General features: G+C 44.1%; 3 protein-coding genes across 6 annotated transcripts; 1 reads left to right on the top strand and 2 right to left on the bottom strand.

Moving 5' to 3' along the window:
- The first annotated feature begins 599 nt into the window (after positions 1-599).
- LOC119288347 (protein yippee-like At4g27745) lies at positions 600-2,382 on the top strand. Of its 4 annotated transcripts, none has more exons than XM_037567983.1 (4): positions 600-871; positions 999-1,127; positions 1,358-1,469; positions 1,879-2,382. In XM_037567983.1, the coding sequence occupies exons 3-4, from the start codon at positions 1,377-1,379 to the stop codon at positions 2,104-2,106; spliced, it is 321 nt and encodes a 106-aa protein (XP_037423880.1). In that variant the 5' UTR covers positions 600-871; positions 999-1,127; positions 1,358-1,376; the 3' UTR covers positions 2,107-2,382. The 4 variants fall into 4 exon arrangements, with proteins under 4 accessions (XP_037423880.1, XP_037423879.1, XP_037423881.1 ...); XM_037567982.1 differs by having other exon boundaries at positions 1,025-1,127; XM_037567984.1 differs by lacking the exon at positions 999-1,127 and having other exon boundaries at positions 1,292-1,469.
- Positions 2,383-2,445: 63 nt separating this feature from the next.
- Positions 2,446-9,204, bottom strand: LOC119288348 (DExH-box ATP-dependent RNA helicase DExH9-like). The gene is made up of 13 exons (XM_037567985.1): positions 8,914-9,204; positions 8,511-8,711; positions 8,194-8,412; positions 7,631-7,972; positions 7,320-7,535; positions 6,566-6,816; positions 6,120-6,243; positions 5,300-5,573; positions 4,556-4,701; positions 4,285-4,434; positions 3,978-4,210; positions 3,238-3,502; positions 2,446-3,118 (listed from the first exon to the last, which is right to left on the bottom strand). Exons 1-13 carry the CDS (start codon positions 9,199-9,201, stop codon positions 2,840-2,842), a joined length of 2,988 nt encoding a protein of 995 aa, XP_037423882.1. The 5' UTR covers positions 9,202-9,204; the 3' UTR covers positions 2,446-2,839.
- A 447-nt stretch (positions 9,205-9,651) lies between these two features.
- Positions 9,652-11,536, bottom strand: LOC119284401. The gene is made up of 2 exons (XM_037563537.1): positions 11,188-11,536; positions 9,652-10,711 (listed from the first exon to the last, which is right to left on the bottom strand). Exons 1-2 carry the CDS (start codon positions 11,534-11,536, stop codon positions 9,942-9,944), a joined length of 1,119 nt encoding a protein of 372 aa, XP_037419434.1. The 3' UTR covers positions 9,652-9,941.
- Between the last annotated feature and the right edge of the window lie 5,754 nt (positions 11,537-17,290).

Below are 17,290 nucleotides of genomic sequence, written 5' to 3' on the forward strand. Positions count from 1 at the left end.
AAAGCAACAGCTTCTTACAAGTTTCGCTCCAAAAAAAAAGCACTTGTTACAAGTAGTTTAGACATGCCAACATTTTTCTAGGAATGCTCTTTTTTCTAAAACCACATTAAAACTTTATGGGCATCATAAACAATTTCACAAAGGCACGCGAACATGTGTTTTCTACCAGTGTGCCGTGAACATTTTTTAAACACCGTAAACACTTTTCTAAACACCGTAAGCGGACATTTCTTTTTTGAATGGCGTAAACATTTTTAGTTAAAGTATGTGTACATTTGATATGAATAGCGCGAACATTTTATTGGATGTACCGATCAATTTTAAGAAAGGACGTGAGAACTTATTTATTTTTCCAAAAAAACATGTACACTTTTTGAACCGGGTGAACTTTTTACTTAGTAAAAATAGTTTAATATGATGTTCACACGGTGCGACCATTTTGTTGTTGAAAAGATGAACAAATTTATGGAAAAGGAGTGATTTTGCATATTTGGGCTGGGCCAGAATGCCCAATGAATCGATGGATGCGCACAGTGCTCTCAGCCTCCCACGTCGTCGTCTTCTTCTAGTAGTAGGAAAAAAGAAAAGAAAAGAAAAAAGTCTCTCTCCTCCTTTCCCCCAAATCGATCGACGGACGGACGGAAGAAGAAGAAACTCCTTCCATGGCGATTTGGTTCTAGCCTTCCTTCCCGATTATTCCCCTTCCTTCCTTCTCGCCCGCCCGGCCGGCTGCTCGCAGTCCCAACCGCCGGCGGCTTCCGCGCATCCAATTCCAATCTGCACGCCACCGCCCAGCTGCCGCCGTGCCCAAGGAGGAGGAGGACCCAAGGAGCAAGAACCACCGGGGCTCCTGGTCCGGGGAGCAACCAAGGTATGTATGCTTCGCCTCTTTCAATCAGATCAGAGGATTCGCCGCTACTGATTCTTACTAGCACACGCACAAAGCAAACATGTCCAGTAAAAACACATGTCGCCGCTACTGATTCTTGTCTCGCTAGATAACCAACCGACCCCTCACCTGCAGTTTCTGCATCATCTGCACTTTGTTTACCTCATTCACGACCATCGGGAGGGCAAAGCAGATGACAGATTGATACTAGATACTACTCCTATATTCATAGTCATAGGTAAGTTTTACTCATCTCCTGATGATCCATCCATCACTAAATACCAACTCAACTGGAATCATAAATAAAATAAAATAGCCTGCACATATAAAGTAGTACGTAGTATTGGGCAGTCAGATTCAGAGAATAAGTTGCAATGGTTGTTGGATTTTCGTTCGTTTCAGATAACAATCAATGGCTGTTTGTCATGATTAGTAAATGGTGAATCGGATTGGTCGCATCGCATGCAGGAAGGAGATAGATCGATAGATGGCGGAAATGGTCGGGCCGCGCGTGTACAGCTGCTGCCACTGCCGCAACCACGTCTGCCTCCACGACGACATCATCTCCAAGGCCTTCCAGGTGAAGAAGAAGAACAGGATTAATTCATTTGCTTCTCTTACTTGCTGACTTACTTTGGGCCCTGCGTCAGGGGGGATCAAGATTGGACAGACACAGCTTAATCAATACCAAATGTTGGACTGGTTGGGCTGTCATGCTAAAATTACTAGTATTAACTACTCACTTTAAATAGGTTCATCAACTCTGGTGGAGAGGTCCAACAATCTGGAAACGAAACGTTTCTGTAGCTGAGTCTAGCTAGCATTTGTGTTTCTATGAAGGTGCATATACTCACATAGTGAAGTTCCAGTTAACCATAGATACTCTGATCTGTACCAGCAGACCTCGATATGCTATGATAGTATATCTCAATTTTGATTGTGCTTGGAGGATAAATTCTAATGCTCTGCTCTTTTGGCTGCTCTTCTAGGGGAGGAATGGCCGCGCGTTCCTCTTCTCCCACGCCATGAACGTCACCACGGGGGCCAAGGAGGACCGGCAGCTCATGACGGGGCTCCACACCGTCGCCGACATCCACTGCCGTGACTGCCGCGAGGTGCTCGGGTGGAAGTACGAGCGCGCCTACGAGGAGTCCCAGAAGTACAAGGAAGGCAAGTTCATATTCGAAAAGGCCAAGATCGTGCAGGAGAATTGCTAGGCAAATAAATGAAACAAAAAGATAAGATTCAACACAAACACATGTGTGCTCCCAGGAGAATGCTATGCTCTCTCTTCTTTGTACATAGCAGCAGTCAGTTTTCTTCTTGTTTCTAAAACTACTACTACCAGTCTGTTGGTGTTATTTCCATGCCATTTGTGATTTCTTCTTTCAAATGGTTTGTGATTTCTTGTGTGGGGAGACAAGCTTGTTATCTTCATTTGTGTGGGAACCATTTTCTCATTGGTCATAAATAAAATGGATGGTTTAACAATGTGTGATTGTATTTCCTTGCTCAGATTAGTTGCATTTCCTCATTGATCACAAACAGATGGCTCATGACAAGCAACACAACACAACAAATTCATTTGATTTGGGATGAAAATTCAGTTACATCCAAGAAAAATACTATCAGGCATTCATCATTCTCGGCATATCAATTCAGGTACATCTCTACTTCAATTCTCTCTCTGTATAGGGAAGAAGAAAAATGGTACAGGTTTGAGTCCTTGGACCAAAACCCTAATCAATTCAATCACGACTTACTGCTTCTACAACCTACAAAATTGTATCCCCGCCATGGCGACAACACGCCGCTCCGTGTTACAGCAAACCAGTCAAGGCAGCTCGACCGTGTCCATGTCGATGGCGCTGGACAAGAACAGCAGACAATGATAACCTCTCTATCCCCGCACATGAGTTCCTGTGATGGGACCAAACCACGCAGGAGATGTCACAAGTACAGCGACGCGGCGAACACGATATCCCTCTTAATCTTGCTGACCGCCTCCTCGAGCTTGGCTTCGAGCTGGGTCTCGCCGATCGACTGGGACGCCAGGATCAGCTGCTGCAGGACCTCCTCCAGCCGCCTGATGGCCCTGATCAGGCTGCCTTCGAACACCTGTGTCATCTCCATGATCTGGTGGAACTTGGACCCTCTGGCCCACGAGTACACAGCCTCCATCACGTCGGGTCGGAAGGAGTTCACGAATGACTCGACGTCGATCTGGATCTGTCATCAGCAAGGCCATAACATAAACAAGTTTCAGCAATTGGGATGCAATTCTGAAGCATCAAAACAGCACAAGTGATATGGTATCATTGTCTGGTACTAGCATCATTACTGAGTACCTTGCATTCAAGTTGGAGGTTTGCGACCCTTCGTGCCGTCTCTTGCAACTGGTAGAAGAGCAAGTCGAGCTCCTCCCTTGGCTTTGGGGCATCCTGAAGCTTTTCCTGCCAGACAAAGCAAGAAAGCAGAGCCACCATCTGCTCCACGGTAGCATCCTTCAAAGTACCACTGAACATAAGCTCGGTCAATGTCAGTTCGTCGGCTGAGCTGATCTCACATGCCACTTTGCCCTTTATTTCGACCACATCCTCACTGGTGATGTATCTGAAATCAACAGGACACCACAATAAGGTTTATGAAAAACAAGAAAATGAAGATTGACGCAACAGATGGGTAATTTCTATTCACACAAGAAACAAATAACATGAACTTCCATATAATCTCGATACAACCAACTTGCACTAATGCATATCTACGAGTTACATCCCTAATTTTCAAACAATGAGGTTAATTATTTAACTCTTAACAGTCAATGATTGTTCAGTTTAGCAAAATAGTTGTGTTTTGTTGTTTACATCAGGTGCCCAAGCAGAAAGATCATAAATTTGTTCTCCAAATATTTACTAAGAATCCAACATATGCAGTGCACAACAGCAAGGATTTTTGTCACAAACATGAGAATGTTATGTTGCCTAGTCCATTCAATATTCGGTAACAAGAAAGTTCATTTTGCAAGTTTCTAGATGCAAGCACTCCAAGGACTAACAAAAATTTGGGCATTGAAGGATGTATTTTTTACCCCAGCCTACGAAGAACTCGTTTTCGTGCCTTGAGCTCATCCTTAAAGGCTAGAGCAGTCGAAGCCCGCATTGTTTTCTTTATGGACTTTATTTTGGCTTTTATTTCTTGCTTAGCATGTAAGACCTTCAGCTTGTGTTGGATATGGGGAGCATTACGGATGTCATGCTTCTCAAATAAGCTCTCGAGAGCTTCTATTCTTCTGGCAGCTTTCCGGTAGGAGCTAGATTTTACCTGAAAGGAACAAAATTATTAGGGCTAAATAAGTAGAGGAAACCTAACCATATGAATGCATTAGTTTTCCTTACTTCCATATCTTCTTCTGGATCCAATAGAGGAACCCCATCTTTAGCAAACCTTGAAAGCACTTCTTCAACTTTCCTCAAGGTGTTTTCTCGAGCTTCTACAGGCAAAAGATCCTTGGGTATGTACATCCGGACGCTGCTTAGTCCATCAATCTGATTATTCAGTTCAATTTAGGATTATTAGACTTAGAAAACAAACAGCTTTGTAATGTGATAAAATTGGTAAGAAGTGGAACATAACAGGTTAACTGGTGAAATGGGAGAAGTAAATTACCTGAGAAAGTGGCAACGAAATAACAACCGGTTCTCCACGGGATTTGATAGGAATAACCTTCATTGTCTTCTTTCCACTTATATCCTTGATTACAGAACATCTGGTGAGGACATCAACAGTGTAATCACAATCCTCGGGCCTTCTTTCTGCAAGAACAAAAACCAGAAGTCAGCAGAGTTAAAATAGCTACAGACAGTACCTCCCCCCTATTAAATGTTGTAAGCAATGACCATAAATCGTCAGAGATAGGATCACATTGTAAGGCAACTGTTTCATGAATTAAAACATAAGAGGGTAGGAACGAGAACAAAATGTGGTAGTATGAAACAAACAAGCTTAAGCCATTGTGTGAGTTGATGGATCAAAGAAAGAAACCCGTGAAGGAGTCATTCCTTCATTTGACACAACAAAACAGGTTAATGTAGGTGAGCTTACTGACCATTCACACAGAGATTGCTGCCATGATGGCTGCAGTGTGTAACTGGCTAATTAGCCACCAAACCATACAGGCTTGAGATTTCCACAAAGGGAATGTCATATAGTTTCTTATAAAGGGAGATTAATCTCCACTTGGCAATGACAGGTCAATTCCATAAACTGAAGCTGCACAATCTTTATATTGCTAACTAGCTGGAAAAAAGTTGCAAAATTATGGTCACAACTGAATGGTGGTAAGTGGTAACTGAAGAGTGAACCCCATGAATAAAATAGCAAAACTAACAGAGAAGAGTGTACGTATGTTACCTTCAGCATTGGTTTTCACCTTCTCAAAATTTATAATAATTCCCCACGACACATTTTCGTCAATAGAGAAGGTGGACTCATCTGTACTGTATTGAACACGAACAAGCCTTCCGGATTGCAAGAAAGGCAGAACATATTTTGGCGAAAGTACAATATCACGGACATCCTTCTTTAAAGTTGTGTACTGCTGTAAGAGATCATAGTAGTCCTTCACGCTCTCCTCGTCTTCAATAACCATGGAACTTCTTTCTATTTCCAGTTCCCTGACTTGCTTCTGCACAAAGTTCAAACAGAGGAATGTCAGGATAAGTTCCTTGCAACAATGCTTTAGTGGCTGGGGTTTTTGATGTATAAGTTTTTAGACCAAAAGGCACTGCTATGGTAGTTCACACCAGCCAATTTACCAACATAAAATACTATTCTAACTGGTATATACAGGCTAGTTAGTGTCATCTCGACACATGCAACGTATGCATACATGAAAACTCAGGAAAACAACCAACACTGTTTGGGTACAATTCTAAAAAGCCTTCTTCTTTGTAAACATGCAACCATATCATAAATGGCAAAAGGCAAGTAATAAACATTGTTGTGGCAGGAGCATCTTATTACATCTTAACGGGAACAGTGGGGAATACCCCTAGGAAATAATTATATTACAACATATATAGTACAGCAACCTTACATGAGTATCCATGGGATTCAAAGAACATGCATGTATGCCAAAGCTAACTAACAGGGTCATGGGCGAAAGGACGAGAGGCAGGTTGCAAATGTTAGAAGTTTATAAGAAGAAAATACTTGAAAAATATCAACAAACCTCAAGATCAGGGAGAGCTCTATCTGCTTGAAATTGGTAGAATGAATGTCTAAGAAGCTTTTCTGGATCACCATCCTCCGAGCGCAGTTGATTCAACAACATGTTGTAGCTCAAATGAAAGGCACTAATAAAGAAGATAGTAATATCAGAGCCAGCAAAATAGAAGAAAAATGTGACTTAAACAACTGGAAGAAACATAAAAAATACAGAAACAGTAAATGAGAACTTAAGCGATGCTAACTCAAGATTCCAAGATGCAATTAACTGGTATAGCATGAATTGACGAAACTACTTAGTTATCACAATAGATATGAAGAACAGTTTTAAGCATAATGTAAACCAAGTGAACATCCAATCCCAGTCTCGGTTCTCGTCACAATACTCAGCTGGAATGTATGTATGTTATTGTTAGATAAAAGTAGGAGCAAAGAATACATGATACAGACCTGTTCAAACTATCGGCACCTCCTTTCAGCATCATTTTGGCAGTTGAGGGTTCCATTTTCTCATCTACCATCAATATGCAGATACCACGCTGATCAATACCTCGACGACCAGCACGGCCGCTCATCTGGATGTACTCTCCACTTGACAACCATCGGAATCGATCTCCGTCAAACTTACGTACATTGGTAAACACAACAGTCTTTGCAGGCATGTTCAATCCAATACTGAATGTCTCTGTGGCAAACAGACACTACAACACCAGATTTCAATATCAGTGAGAAATTATTAGTCACAAAACAAAATTATCACTTACGATCCAAATAAAATAAACACTCGCAAATCATCAGTTCATAACACAGAATAAGAACAGTAAGTACTCAAAAATATTTAGACCTCACTTTCTTGCAATCAAATTTCCTAGTGCTAGTGTTCATATAAGAGCAGAGCTACAAAAAAATCTAACATACACATCTTGCATTGCAAGTTCAAGAACAATGCCCCATGTTCACTACAAAACTGCAATACAATAGCAACCATCCAAATGACCTAAATCCATCATCTGTTCCTTTGATGTGGACGACTGAAAAAAGAACTATAACCTCAGCTTTTAAAGGCATGCAGTTTTAGCTCAAGAGAGAAGACAAAGTAATAGGCTACTAGGCTGAGTATTGGTACACTACCACACTTCCAACAATATGCTAGTTTGGAGGCAACAGCCCAAGAAGTCATGAGAGATCAGTAATATTTGCTAACCTTGATGAGGCCCTCTTGGAAAAGTATCTCAATCACTTCCTTTAAAATGGGCAACAGACCAGAATGATGTACTCCAATGCCGCGTTTCAATAACGGAAGCATATTCGAAACCTGGGGAAGCTTTTTGTCATCATCTGAAAGCAAATCCATGGCACTCCAAAAAATGGTTTCAATGTTCACTTTCTCATCATCCCCATTCAAGTCCATCTTGGCCATCTACAACACAAGCAGCGCAGTCAAAATCAACTAAGACATTTACTTCCTTGAGCCAATATCTTGTAGATCGACTAGCGATATAGAAAAGAACTTACCTGCATAGCAAGAAATTCACACTCTCTTTTGCTAAAGCTGAAAAGTATCACAGGGTCATATTGACGCTGAATTATCATTTTCACCATCTTGAATATGTCGCTTTCTTCATTAGTTTTGCCTGCCGAGACAAGGCCCTTTTGCCGCTTCCCGTTTTCCCTCTTCTTGTCACTGCCAGTATCAGGGGCAAGGACATTCAGAGATTTCTGAAAACTGTCCTCTCTGAACTTACCATTTTCATCAACGACCAGGTATAAGCCATCACCTCCAGCAGGAAATACATAGTGCTGGAGGGGTGTAGGTCGATAGTCGGTGTATACTATATGACAAGGTTGCTTATGTACCTGAGAAACAAAAATCGTACTACCTTAATTATGCAGAACTCGCATACGCTGAAAATATAGATGAATGATTGACCATATATGGAAACAAATGCATTGAGGCAAATAGACATTTATGTGCATGTCCCTTTACTATACTGAGCAGATAACTTCCTTTTGATTTCTTATTATGAACTATCAAAGGCAAGGCGGCAACATAAAAACGGAGGAAAATTCAGACAAACCTTGGCAACCCAATCAGCAAACTCCTTGGCATTAGGCACAGTTGCCGAGAGGAACACGAACCGCGAGTTTTTGGGAGCCATCACAATACTCTCCTCCCACACCACTCCCCTCTCCCTGTCACGCATGTAATGCACCTCATCGAAGATAACCCAGGCGACTTCCCTCATCACCTCGGACCCTTTGTACTGCATGCTGCGCCAAATCTCCGTGGTCATGACCTGCATTTCAGAGTACAGACACTTGCTTTAAGTACCAAACAGGCATACCCACACAGGGAGAGTGAAAAATTCAATGTGGTCGGCGATCGATCTGGTACCAAGCAGGAGGCGTTTGGCTCGATGGTGACGTCCCCGGTCATGAGGCCGACGTCGGAGAACTCCTCCTTGAACTCCCTGTACTTCTGGTTGCTGAGGGCCTTGATGGGGGACGTGTAGATGACCCGCTGCTGGTTGCGCAGGGACATGGCTATCGCGTACAGCGCCACCACCGTCTTCCCCGCCGACGTGTGCGCCGACACCTGGTGAATGAAACACGCATGAGAGGCGGAGCAACTAGCACTGAATTCCTGTGGGGGGAACTTGGCGGCTGGACCAATTGATCGGTCCAGCAGGCGGAAGCAAGTAAAGGCCAATTTTTTACAGTGGAATTACATTGACCAGGAGAAGCTGGGCCAAGAGCGGCGTGGTTGGGGTGATGGGGGGATTGGATTTGCTGCTCACCATGACGGACTCGCCGTTGTCGAGGCAGCGGATGGCCTCGGACTGGAAGGGGTCGAGCGGGAAGGGGAACGTCTTGGCCGGGGCCGCGCCCTCGCCGCCGCCCGCGACGACGCGCGGGCCGGAGGCGGACGCGTCGTAGCCCTCGGGGTAGGAGACGTCGTGCAGGCAGGCGACGCGCTCGGCGGCGGCCGGCGGCGGGGGAGCGGCGTCCGCGCGCGGCGCCTTGAGCGGGGGGTCGGGCCCGTCGGCGGGGGCTTCCGCGGCCTTGCGCTTGAGGGCGGCCTCCATGGCGCGGCGGACGGCGGCGGCGGCGGGCTAGGGTTTATGGAGGGGAGTGGTGTCGATTGGTCGCCCGCGGGGAACTTGTCTGGCTGTTTCGCCTCTGCGTTTGGGCCCCGCCTGTCAGCGTCCGGGATTATGACAGGCGTTTTCTGTGGCCGAAAACGGGTTTTGAGGATTGTGCATCTTGAGGCTCATGCACGCTAACAAACCAATGGAAATGGAGATTTTAAAACGTTTACTTTGATACGTATTTAGGATTAGGAATGGCTATAAGTCGTGTGTTAGTTGAACTAAGCGGTGAATAGTAACCGGCATAGTGTTACAAAATTTACCATGGCTTTTCCTGCATCTGTGTGCTTGACCTACGGAAACAGTCTTTCTTTTCTTGCGGGGAAGATGGTAGACAAGTTGAAGGCACGACACAAATAGGTTCCAAGTGTTTGAATTCAAGCTCAAGGTTTAAATTAAATTAAATATTCGCAACAAGTGTGCGTTGGTCCTATGATCACGTATGTAAAACCATGGCACTCGGAGCTTTGCACCGATACGATTACAAAAGAGTGCGCACGTCTCACACACACCGTGAGCTTGTGCGCGAGCTTATTTGCAGAATGAAACACACTTGCTAGTGAAGACAGTATAGATACAACTCACAAGCTTTATTTATCTGGCACTCGCTAGCTAGTGAAGCGGGGGGTGTCTTGGAGCTCAAACATCTTGGTGACCATGGCCGTAGTGGTAGCTAATTAAGCATCTGGCGGTGGTAGAAAAGGGCCTAGTAACTTCATGAGCAGAAGGACATGCGTCACAAACTCCCCACCGGTACCTAGATGTTGGGCATGGAAAGCCGACCCACATCGAGGTGCGATGTAGAAAAGCATCTCTAGCCATACCTCCGCGATGAGGTCCCAGCGGTCATCTGCAGACATGCCACCCATCTCGCCCACCACTGTACATGCACGAGGCAACACCGGACAAGTAAGAGCCTTTATATTGTTTTTCAAAAGTTGCACTTGAGTTATCGGCTCATTGTTGTTGCTGCTACTAGGAATGTCCACGCGGATTGTTGTAGCAGCTTGTTGACGCCTTTCTAGGTTACGTTCAAATGTTTCAAATGGAAAAGATCCAGCTTCATTGATTTCCTTGCAGGTGTTGCTATGTATGAGCTTGGAGCTGCTTCTAAGCATCACATCACACTTGAAGACAAGGTACATGATATAGTTTGACAACTCTCTGCTCACCTTCATCTTGTTAGTTTGATGATAATTATTGCTCCTATCATATCCGTAGTAGCATAACTCTGTTGCAGTGTGCCAGATCATCACACTTGTTGGCAGGTCAGCACTATCAATGATCGTGCACATAGCAGTCCACCTCCGGAGCGCTATCTGTCCCCGGAAGCTAGCAAAGTTCCAACATTTTTTATCCCCCATTCCCAAGTCTATCAACTTGCCAAGGACAAGCTCCTCCAAATCTTCACTGACAACGAAGGAAAGCAACAACAACGAGCCGATAACTCAAGTGGGAAGAGTAATATGAATGAAAAAATATGAAGAAATATTGTGGCTAATGTTTTTTTATTATAATCCTGGGACGTTACTGCTTTGAAAGTCACAAACCACGCAAAATGAAGGAAAGCCTTGGTGTAGATTGCTTCATAAGAACGAACTAGCCGTTTGCTTACATAAACATAGGCTCCGGAGCGGTTGGGACTGGATTTGAGCTCATGTAGCAAGTCTGGTATGATATGTGCAGCTTCAATAGTAGCCATATCATTTAGAGGACTATCCAACATTATACTTGAACGGCCAAGGGGCGGTAGCCTCACTTTGTTAAGCATCATATCATATACTCTTTGCACTAGTATTTGCTCGCAGGAATACCTCCCATCAATATATGGTGTATTGTATATGCCATGAACATATCTATCCAAATTAAGCACCATAGAACCCCGGAGAGACTCTGGTCTAGACATGTAAAGGCAAAGGGTACGCCCGATGTACTTGAAAATCCCAGACAGGAACATGAGCACTGTGGCAGCTAGGAGTAGTCTGTCTTGCCAAGATGATATTGAGATGACGTAGCCAGCCACAGATGCTTGTGTGACCAGTCCTAACAAGTGGCGTCGCCAGAGCTCGTTATCATGCGTGGAGAAGGCAGTGATAGTGTCTTTCCCTCCCAAGTGGAGGAGGAGGAATGGCGCCCAGAAGATAAGAAGATGGTGTGAGCCGCTTGCATGGACCGCGAGATGTCCAAGAACAAAAATGGCCACAGAGTCGGCCGATAAGTAGGCTAACCATATAAGGAAGTTGAGGACGCGGGACACACTATGCCTCCGCATGCCTGCTGCAAAGAAGAGGAATACTTGTAGGCTAAAGCTTGCAAGTATGAGGCAATGGATTTCCCATTCGTTCCAGAGCTCTTGGACAGTCTGTAAGCTGCGGATGGCCAAACCCAAAATAAAAGAAGTGTCACTCACTAGATCATCAAATATTGTATTGTTACTAACATGCATTTTGCTGTTTTCTTCCTTTTTGTATATCCAACATAATAATTTATAATAACATTTTTTAATCCTTAATTTCTTGAGATTTTTGCACCTAAAATCACACATCATTTGAAATAAAAATGCAGCATTAACAGAGTTTCATTTTAGAAAAATGTAACCATGACTTAGTCTATATCTAGGTTATATACGAGTAAGATAGGTATGATGGTGGTTGGACATCAACAAAAAGGATTTAGGAGGTGACTGAGCTTAAACCATATTTGAGGGAAATATAATATTCTCTCCTTCCTAAAAATAGATCCTCTAGGGTTTATCCATGCAAAACATATAGGCTCTATTTATGTGTGTGTATAGCTCAGGAAGAAAGCTATGGAAAAAGACAAAAGCAATGAAACTAAGGGATGAATTACATGGGCCTGCACACACGAACCACCCTTTCCTTTTGAGGTTTGAAATTACTAGTCTCGTATGCATTGTAGAGTTAGTCCGGCGCGGAGTTTCTGCTCCCGGGCTCATCTGCACCCGCGCTCAGAAAAAATATTCAAAACAAATACGAGAAAAATTCAAAAAAAATTCAATTTTTTGTGGTAGATAATTTGATGCGTGAGCTCCACTTCAAATTTCAACTCATTTAGACATCTGATCAGCTCTCAGCATAATAGGCCCTGAATTTTTCTTTTTTGCTGAGAGCTGACCAGATGTCCAAATGAGTTGAAATTTGGAGCGGACCTCACGCATCAAATTATCTACCACACACAAAAAATGGATTTTTTTTGAAATTTTCTAGTATCTGTTTAGAATTTTTTTCCTGAGCGGGAGCAGATGAGTCTGGGCACCGAGTTGGATTTCCGTAGTCCATATGACTATATACACTCTCTACACTTTGGTAATGTCTTGTGAAAGCTGTCTAGTACAAAAAAAATCCCGCAAAAAATAAAATGAGTTTTTAAAAATTTGTAAGAAAATGAAAGCAAGGAGTTGCATATGCATTGTTTACCTTTGTGTTTGGATGGCATTGTCCCCTCCAACTTGCGCGGTATCCCTTAGTGGCCTCATTCCCAATCAGGTGGGTAGGCAAGCAAACCGAATTGATGGTGCTACTGTTTGCTGCATGCACATGAAATGCATAGTAGAGTATTAATTTATACACATATGCACGAGTGGAGCAAATCTCAAGTCTTCGGGGAGATGCTTTGCTTCCACGAAGAGCAAGTGAGCACGTGAGCTTTAGCATCGGCTGTGTGTGTGTGTGTGTGTGTGTGTGTGTGTGTGTGTGTGTGTGTGTGTGTGTGTGTGTGATGCATTGGCTTTATAGCATTATGATTCAAAACATGTCTGTTGTTACGTTCTTTCCCCTTCTGAAATTACTTGTCCAATCCGCAATCCATTTTCCTCCGTAGCCGGTGAATACGAAGTTCCTTTAAAAACAAAAAAAAAGTGAACAAAATCCCTGTGCTGATGTTGCGCAAGAAGGCAAGAACTGTATTCTAATCCCTTTGCTTGTCTTGGAATTCTAGTATAGCGAATAAAGCTCCTCCAGAAAATTCTTCTTGTCTGTAATGGAATGGTCCTGCTGATAGCTTTCCAGCGTCCGGCCGGGAAAGCCAAATTAAACTCCGGCACCCGATCCGATCCACGGGGAAGAGAGATGGAGCTTTGCGTACATCATCGGAATGCATGCATGAGAGGACTGTGCTGTAATCAATGATTCGATTTTTCTTCTTTGAATACTTGTCAACTCTAGAGCGGATACTTTTTTTTCCCAACGTAGGATTACTTGAGTTTTTCGGGCTAATCTTGACATGGCAATTATTTATTGGATTAAGAGGAGGAAGGGGCCCCACCCCGGTGAAAATCAGGGGGGCGGAGAGAATTGTATGGAAAATCCCGTCTGTTTGTAGAGAGCGGTTAGCGGCAGAACTCGTCTGTTTGTAGAGCCTCTGCATATGGGCCCCACCTGTCCGTGCCCGGGCTTGAGACAGGCGTTTTGTTTTTGTTTTTCATCGGTAGAAGAGAGGTAGGCGTTTCCGTGGGCCGAAAGCGGGTTTACAAGAACGTGCCTCTTGCAGTTCATGCAAATGCAAAAGCTTGAAACAGAGGGAAGTTTTTGCTAGTTTTCTTTTTGTGTAACCGACTACAATGTGGAAGCTCACACACGCACATGCACTTGTCTGCGGCGTGACGTGCGCGAAGTTCGATTCCGGCTTTAGACCTATGAAACGCCATCGACGCTAGGGAAATGTCGTTGACGCACGAGCTGGGAAGTCGCCCGTCAGAGCCATAAGATGTTGGTGGCACCCCTTTGGAAAACGGGTTATCGTCCCGGAGAAGAAGGTTGCACGACCATCCCAGATCCGACTAGGAGGAACCGGGAGAAATAGCCTCACAAGTTCCCCAACGACGCCGAAGCTAGCCAAGCGACGTTGGTCGGAGAAGGAGCAGAGGACCAACGGATGAAGTAGGACTGCCCACTCCGCCGAAATACACCTTCAAAGATAATCTGCATAACCCACAGACACAATAATAACCACCACCTTACAAGAGCAATCCCTTGCCCCTCCTCTACACATCCGATGAGGTGAACCAAAAATCAGGAAAACATTATTCTTGATCAACACGTTGTCGCCATCACTGCCACCGGAAAAAAAACTCTAATCCTATAAGACGTGAATATAGCGATGCAACTTGGATCCATGGTATGATATAAAGCTGAACTATAACATGCATGAGAAAGAATACTACAAAGTTCAAATATATGTTAACCATGTGCATGCACTGAAGTACACAATGTGGGAAGGGAAAACACTTTCAAATGAAAAACGGTGAAGGATCGCTTCTAGTGCGCATGGATCCCATGACCACACGAACCATGCATGGCACTTGGAGCTGGCATTAGCTAGCAAGACACAATACAAATCATTTGTACATGTGCACGTCTCACACATGTCGCGAGCTTGTGCGCTAGCTTATTTGCAAAAGGGAACACACTTGCTATTTACAAAAATATTAAAGATATCATCCGCAAAAGAAAAGAAAAAGTAAAGATACAATGCACAATGTTTCTTTAGTTGTCGCTCGTCGGTGAAGCCGGGGCAGAAGATGCTGTGTTGGAGCTCGACATCTTGGTGATCATGCCGGCGGTAGTCGTGGTAGCTAAGCATCTGGCGGTGGTAGAAAAGGGCCTAGTAAACGCATGAGTTGGAGGACATGCGTCACGAACTCCCCGCCGGTACTGAGACGATGAGCATGGAAATCACCCCCACAGCGAGGCGCGATGTAGAAAAACATCTCCAGCCATACATCTCCAATGAGGCCCCAGCGGCCATCTCTAGGCATGGTATTCAGCTCGTCGGCCACTCTACATGCACGAGGCACCACTGGAGAACGAATAGCCTTTATATTGTCTTTAAGAAGTTGCATCTGAGTTGCCGGTTGGCTGCTGCTGCTGCCGCCCATATCGTCTGTATCGGCTGACTGTGCCTTTTCTCTGTTATTAGCTTCAAGCACCATCCTAATAGCTCGACCCCTAGTGGCTCTAGCAGCATATGGTCCAATAGCTTCCCTGATTTCCTTATGGGCGAGCAAAGGTACGAGTTTGGAGCTTCCTGTAGGCATCACACCACACGTGAAGACAAGGTACATGATATAGTTTGATAGATCCCTACTCACCCTTGTCTTCTTAGGTGGGCCATTGTTGTTTTCTTCAGTCAAGTAGCATATCTCCGTTGCAATGTGCCAGATCAGCACACTTGTTTGCAGGTCGGTGCTATCGATGGTCGTGCGCATAGCGGTCCACCTATCAAGCGCTAGCTGTCCACGAAAGCTAGCAAAGTTCCAGCCTCCTTGCCCCCCTCTTCCCAACTCTAACAATTTGTCCAGAACAAACTCCTCATGATCTTTACTTACGGGGATTCTTGAAAACTCCTTGAGATATTTACTGTTGGGAATTACTGAAAGTGTCATTTTAATCCACCGTGATACAACTGACATGATGCCTGTGGAAGCTCGCTCCATGTGGTATTCGAACATGTTGTAATGTGCAAGCATTTTGGACCAGTGTTTTCTATGTCGGCCTGCGGGGTGAACATAGTTGGCTACACATAAGGCTATAGGTGCAAGTGGAAAACATGTTGGTGCTTCACTCGACGCAAAGTAGGAAAGAAGGGACATAAAGAGAGATGCCACCTCAAGGATTATGGTCCCTATGAGTAATATGTAGGAGATTGTGACATCGGTGTGGCTGTAGAGTTGGGCCTTTTCGGCAACCATGAAGAGCTCCAATGTTATCAAGGCTGAGATAAGTGGGAACAACAAGATGAATGATACAACATGAAGATATACTTTGGTTCTTATTCTGTGCTTGTAATCTCTGGACATTGTTAACTTGAACCAGTGAACCCATGCAAAATGAAGCACAGCCTTGGTGTAGACACGTTCATAAGAACGAGCAAGCATTGCACCAACATAAATGTAGGCATTGGAGTGGTCTGCGCTATACTTGAGCATATTGAGCAAGTCTGGTATGATAGTCGCGCACTCAATAGTAGCCCTATCATTGAGTGGAGTATCCAACAATATATGTAATGAACTGGTAGGGGGCATTAGCTTTGAGTTGATGTCGCTGCGCATCATATCATGTACTCTCCGCCTTAGTATATCCTCAAAAGAATCCTTTTGAACAGTGTAGTATATACCGCCGTGTACATAGTTATCCAAATTAGCCAAGGTAATATCCCTGAGGAGCTTTGGACTAGATATGTAAAGACAAAAGATACGCCCGGTGTACTTGAAAACCCCAGACAAGAACATGAGCACCGTGGCAGCTAGGAGTCGGCTATCTTGCCAAGACGATATCGAGATGACGTAGCCGGCCACCGATGCTTGGGTGACTAATCCTAGAAGGTGGCGCTGCCAGAGGTCGTTGTCTTGCATAGAGAAGGCCGTGATAGCGTACTGCCCTCCCATGTGGAGGAGCAGGAACGGCGCCCAGAAGATAAGAAGATGGTGTGAGCCACTTGCATGGACCGCGAGATGTCCAAGAACGAAAATGGCCATAGAGTCGGCTGATAAGTAGGCCAACCATATAAGGGAATTGAGTATGCGGGACACACTATGCCTCCGCATCCCTGATGCAAAGAAGAGGAATACTTGTAGGGAAAAGCTCGCAAGTATGAGAAAATGGATCTCCCATTCGTTCCAGAGAACTTGGATGGCCTGCAAACTGCCGATTACAAAACCCAAAGGAAAAAAATCGTCACTCACTAGATCGACGAATACTTTATTCTTTGCATGTGTATTAATATATGCTAGTTTTTTTAAATATCCAACATAACTTATATTAAAAAAAATCTAATTCTCATTTATTTGAGATTTTTGCAGATGTGAAACACACCCAAAGCTACAAATATTTATAATAAATTGTATCATTGACATAGTGTAAATTTAGCAACATGTAACTACTATTTAGTCTATCTCTAGGGTTTATATGGAGTAAGATTTGTATCATGATGGTTGGATGTTGGTCAAAAAGATGTAAAAGGTGACTGGGATCCAACCATATTGCAGGCAGATATAGTAATTTCTCCT

This window comes from Triticum dicoccoides, chromosome 4A (genome assembly GCF_002162155.2).
Source record: "Triticum dicoccoides isolate Atlit2015 ecotype Zavitan chromosome 4A, WEW_v2.0, whole genome shotgun sequence".
Taxonomy (NCBI): Eukaryota; Viridiplantae; Streptophyta; class Magnoliopsida; order Poales; family Poaceae; genus Triticum; species Triticum dicoccoides.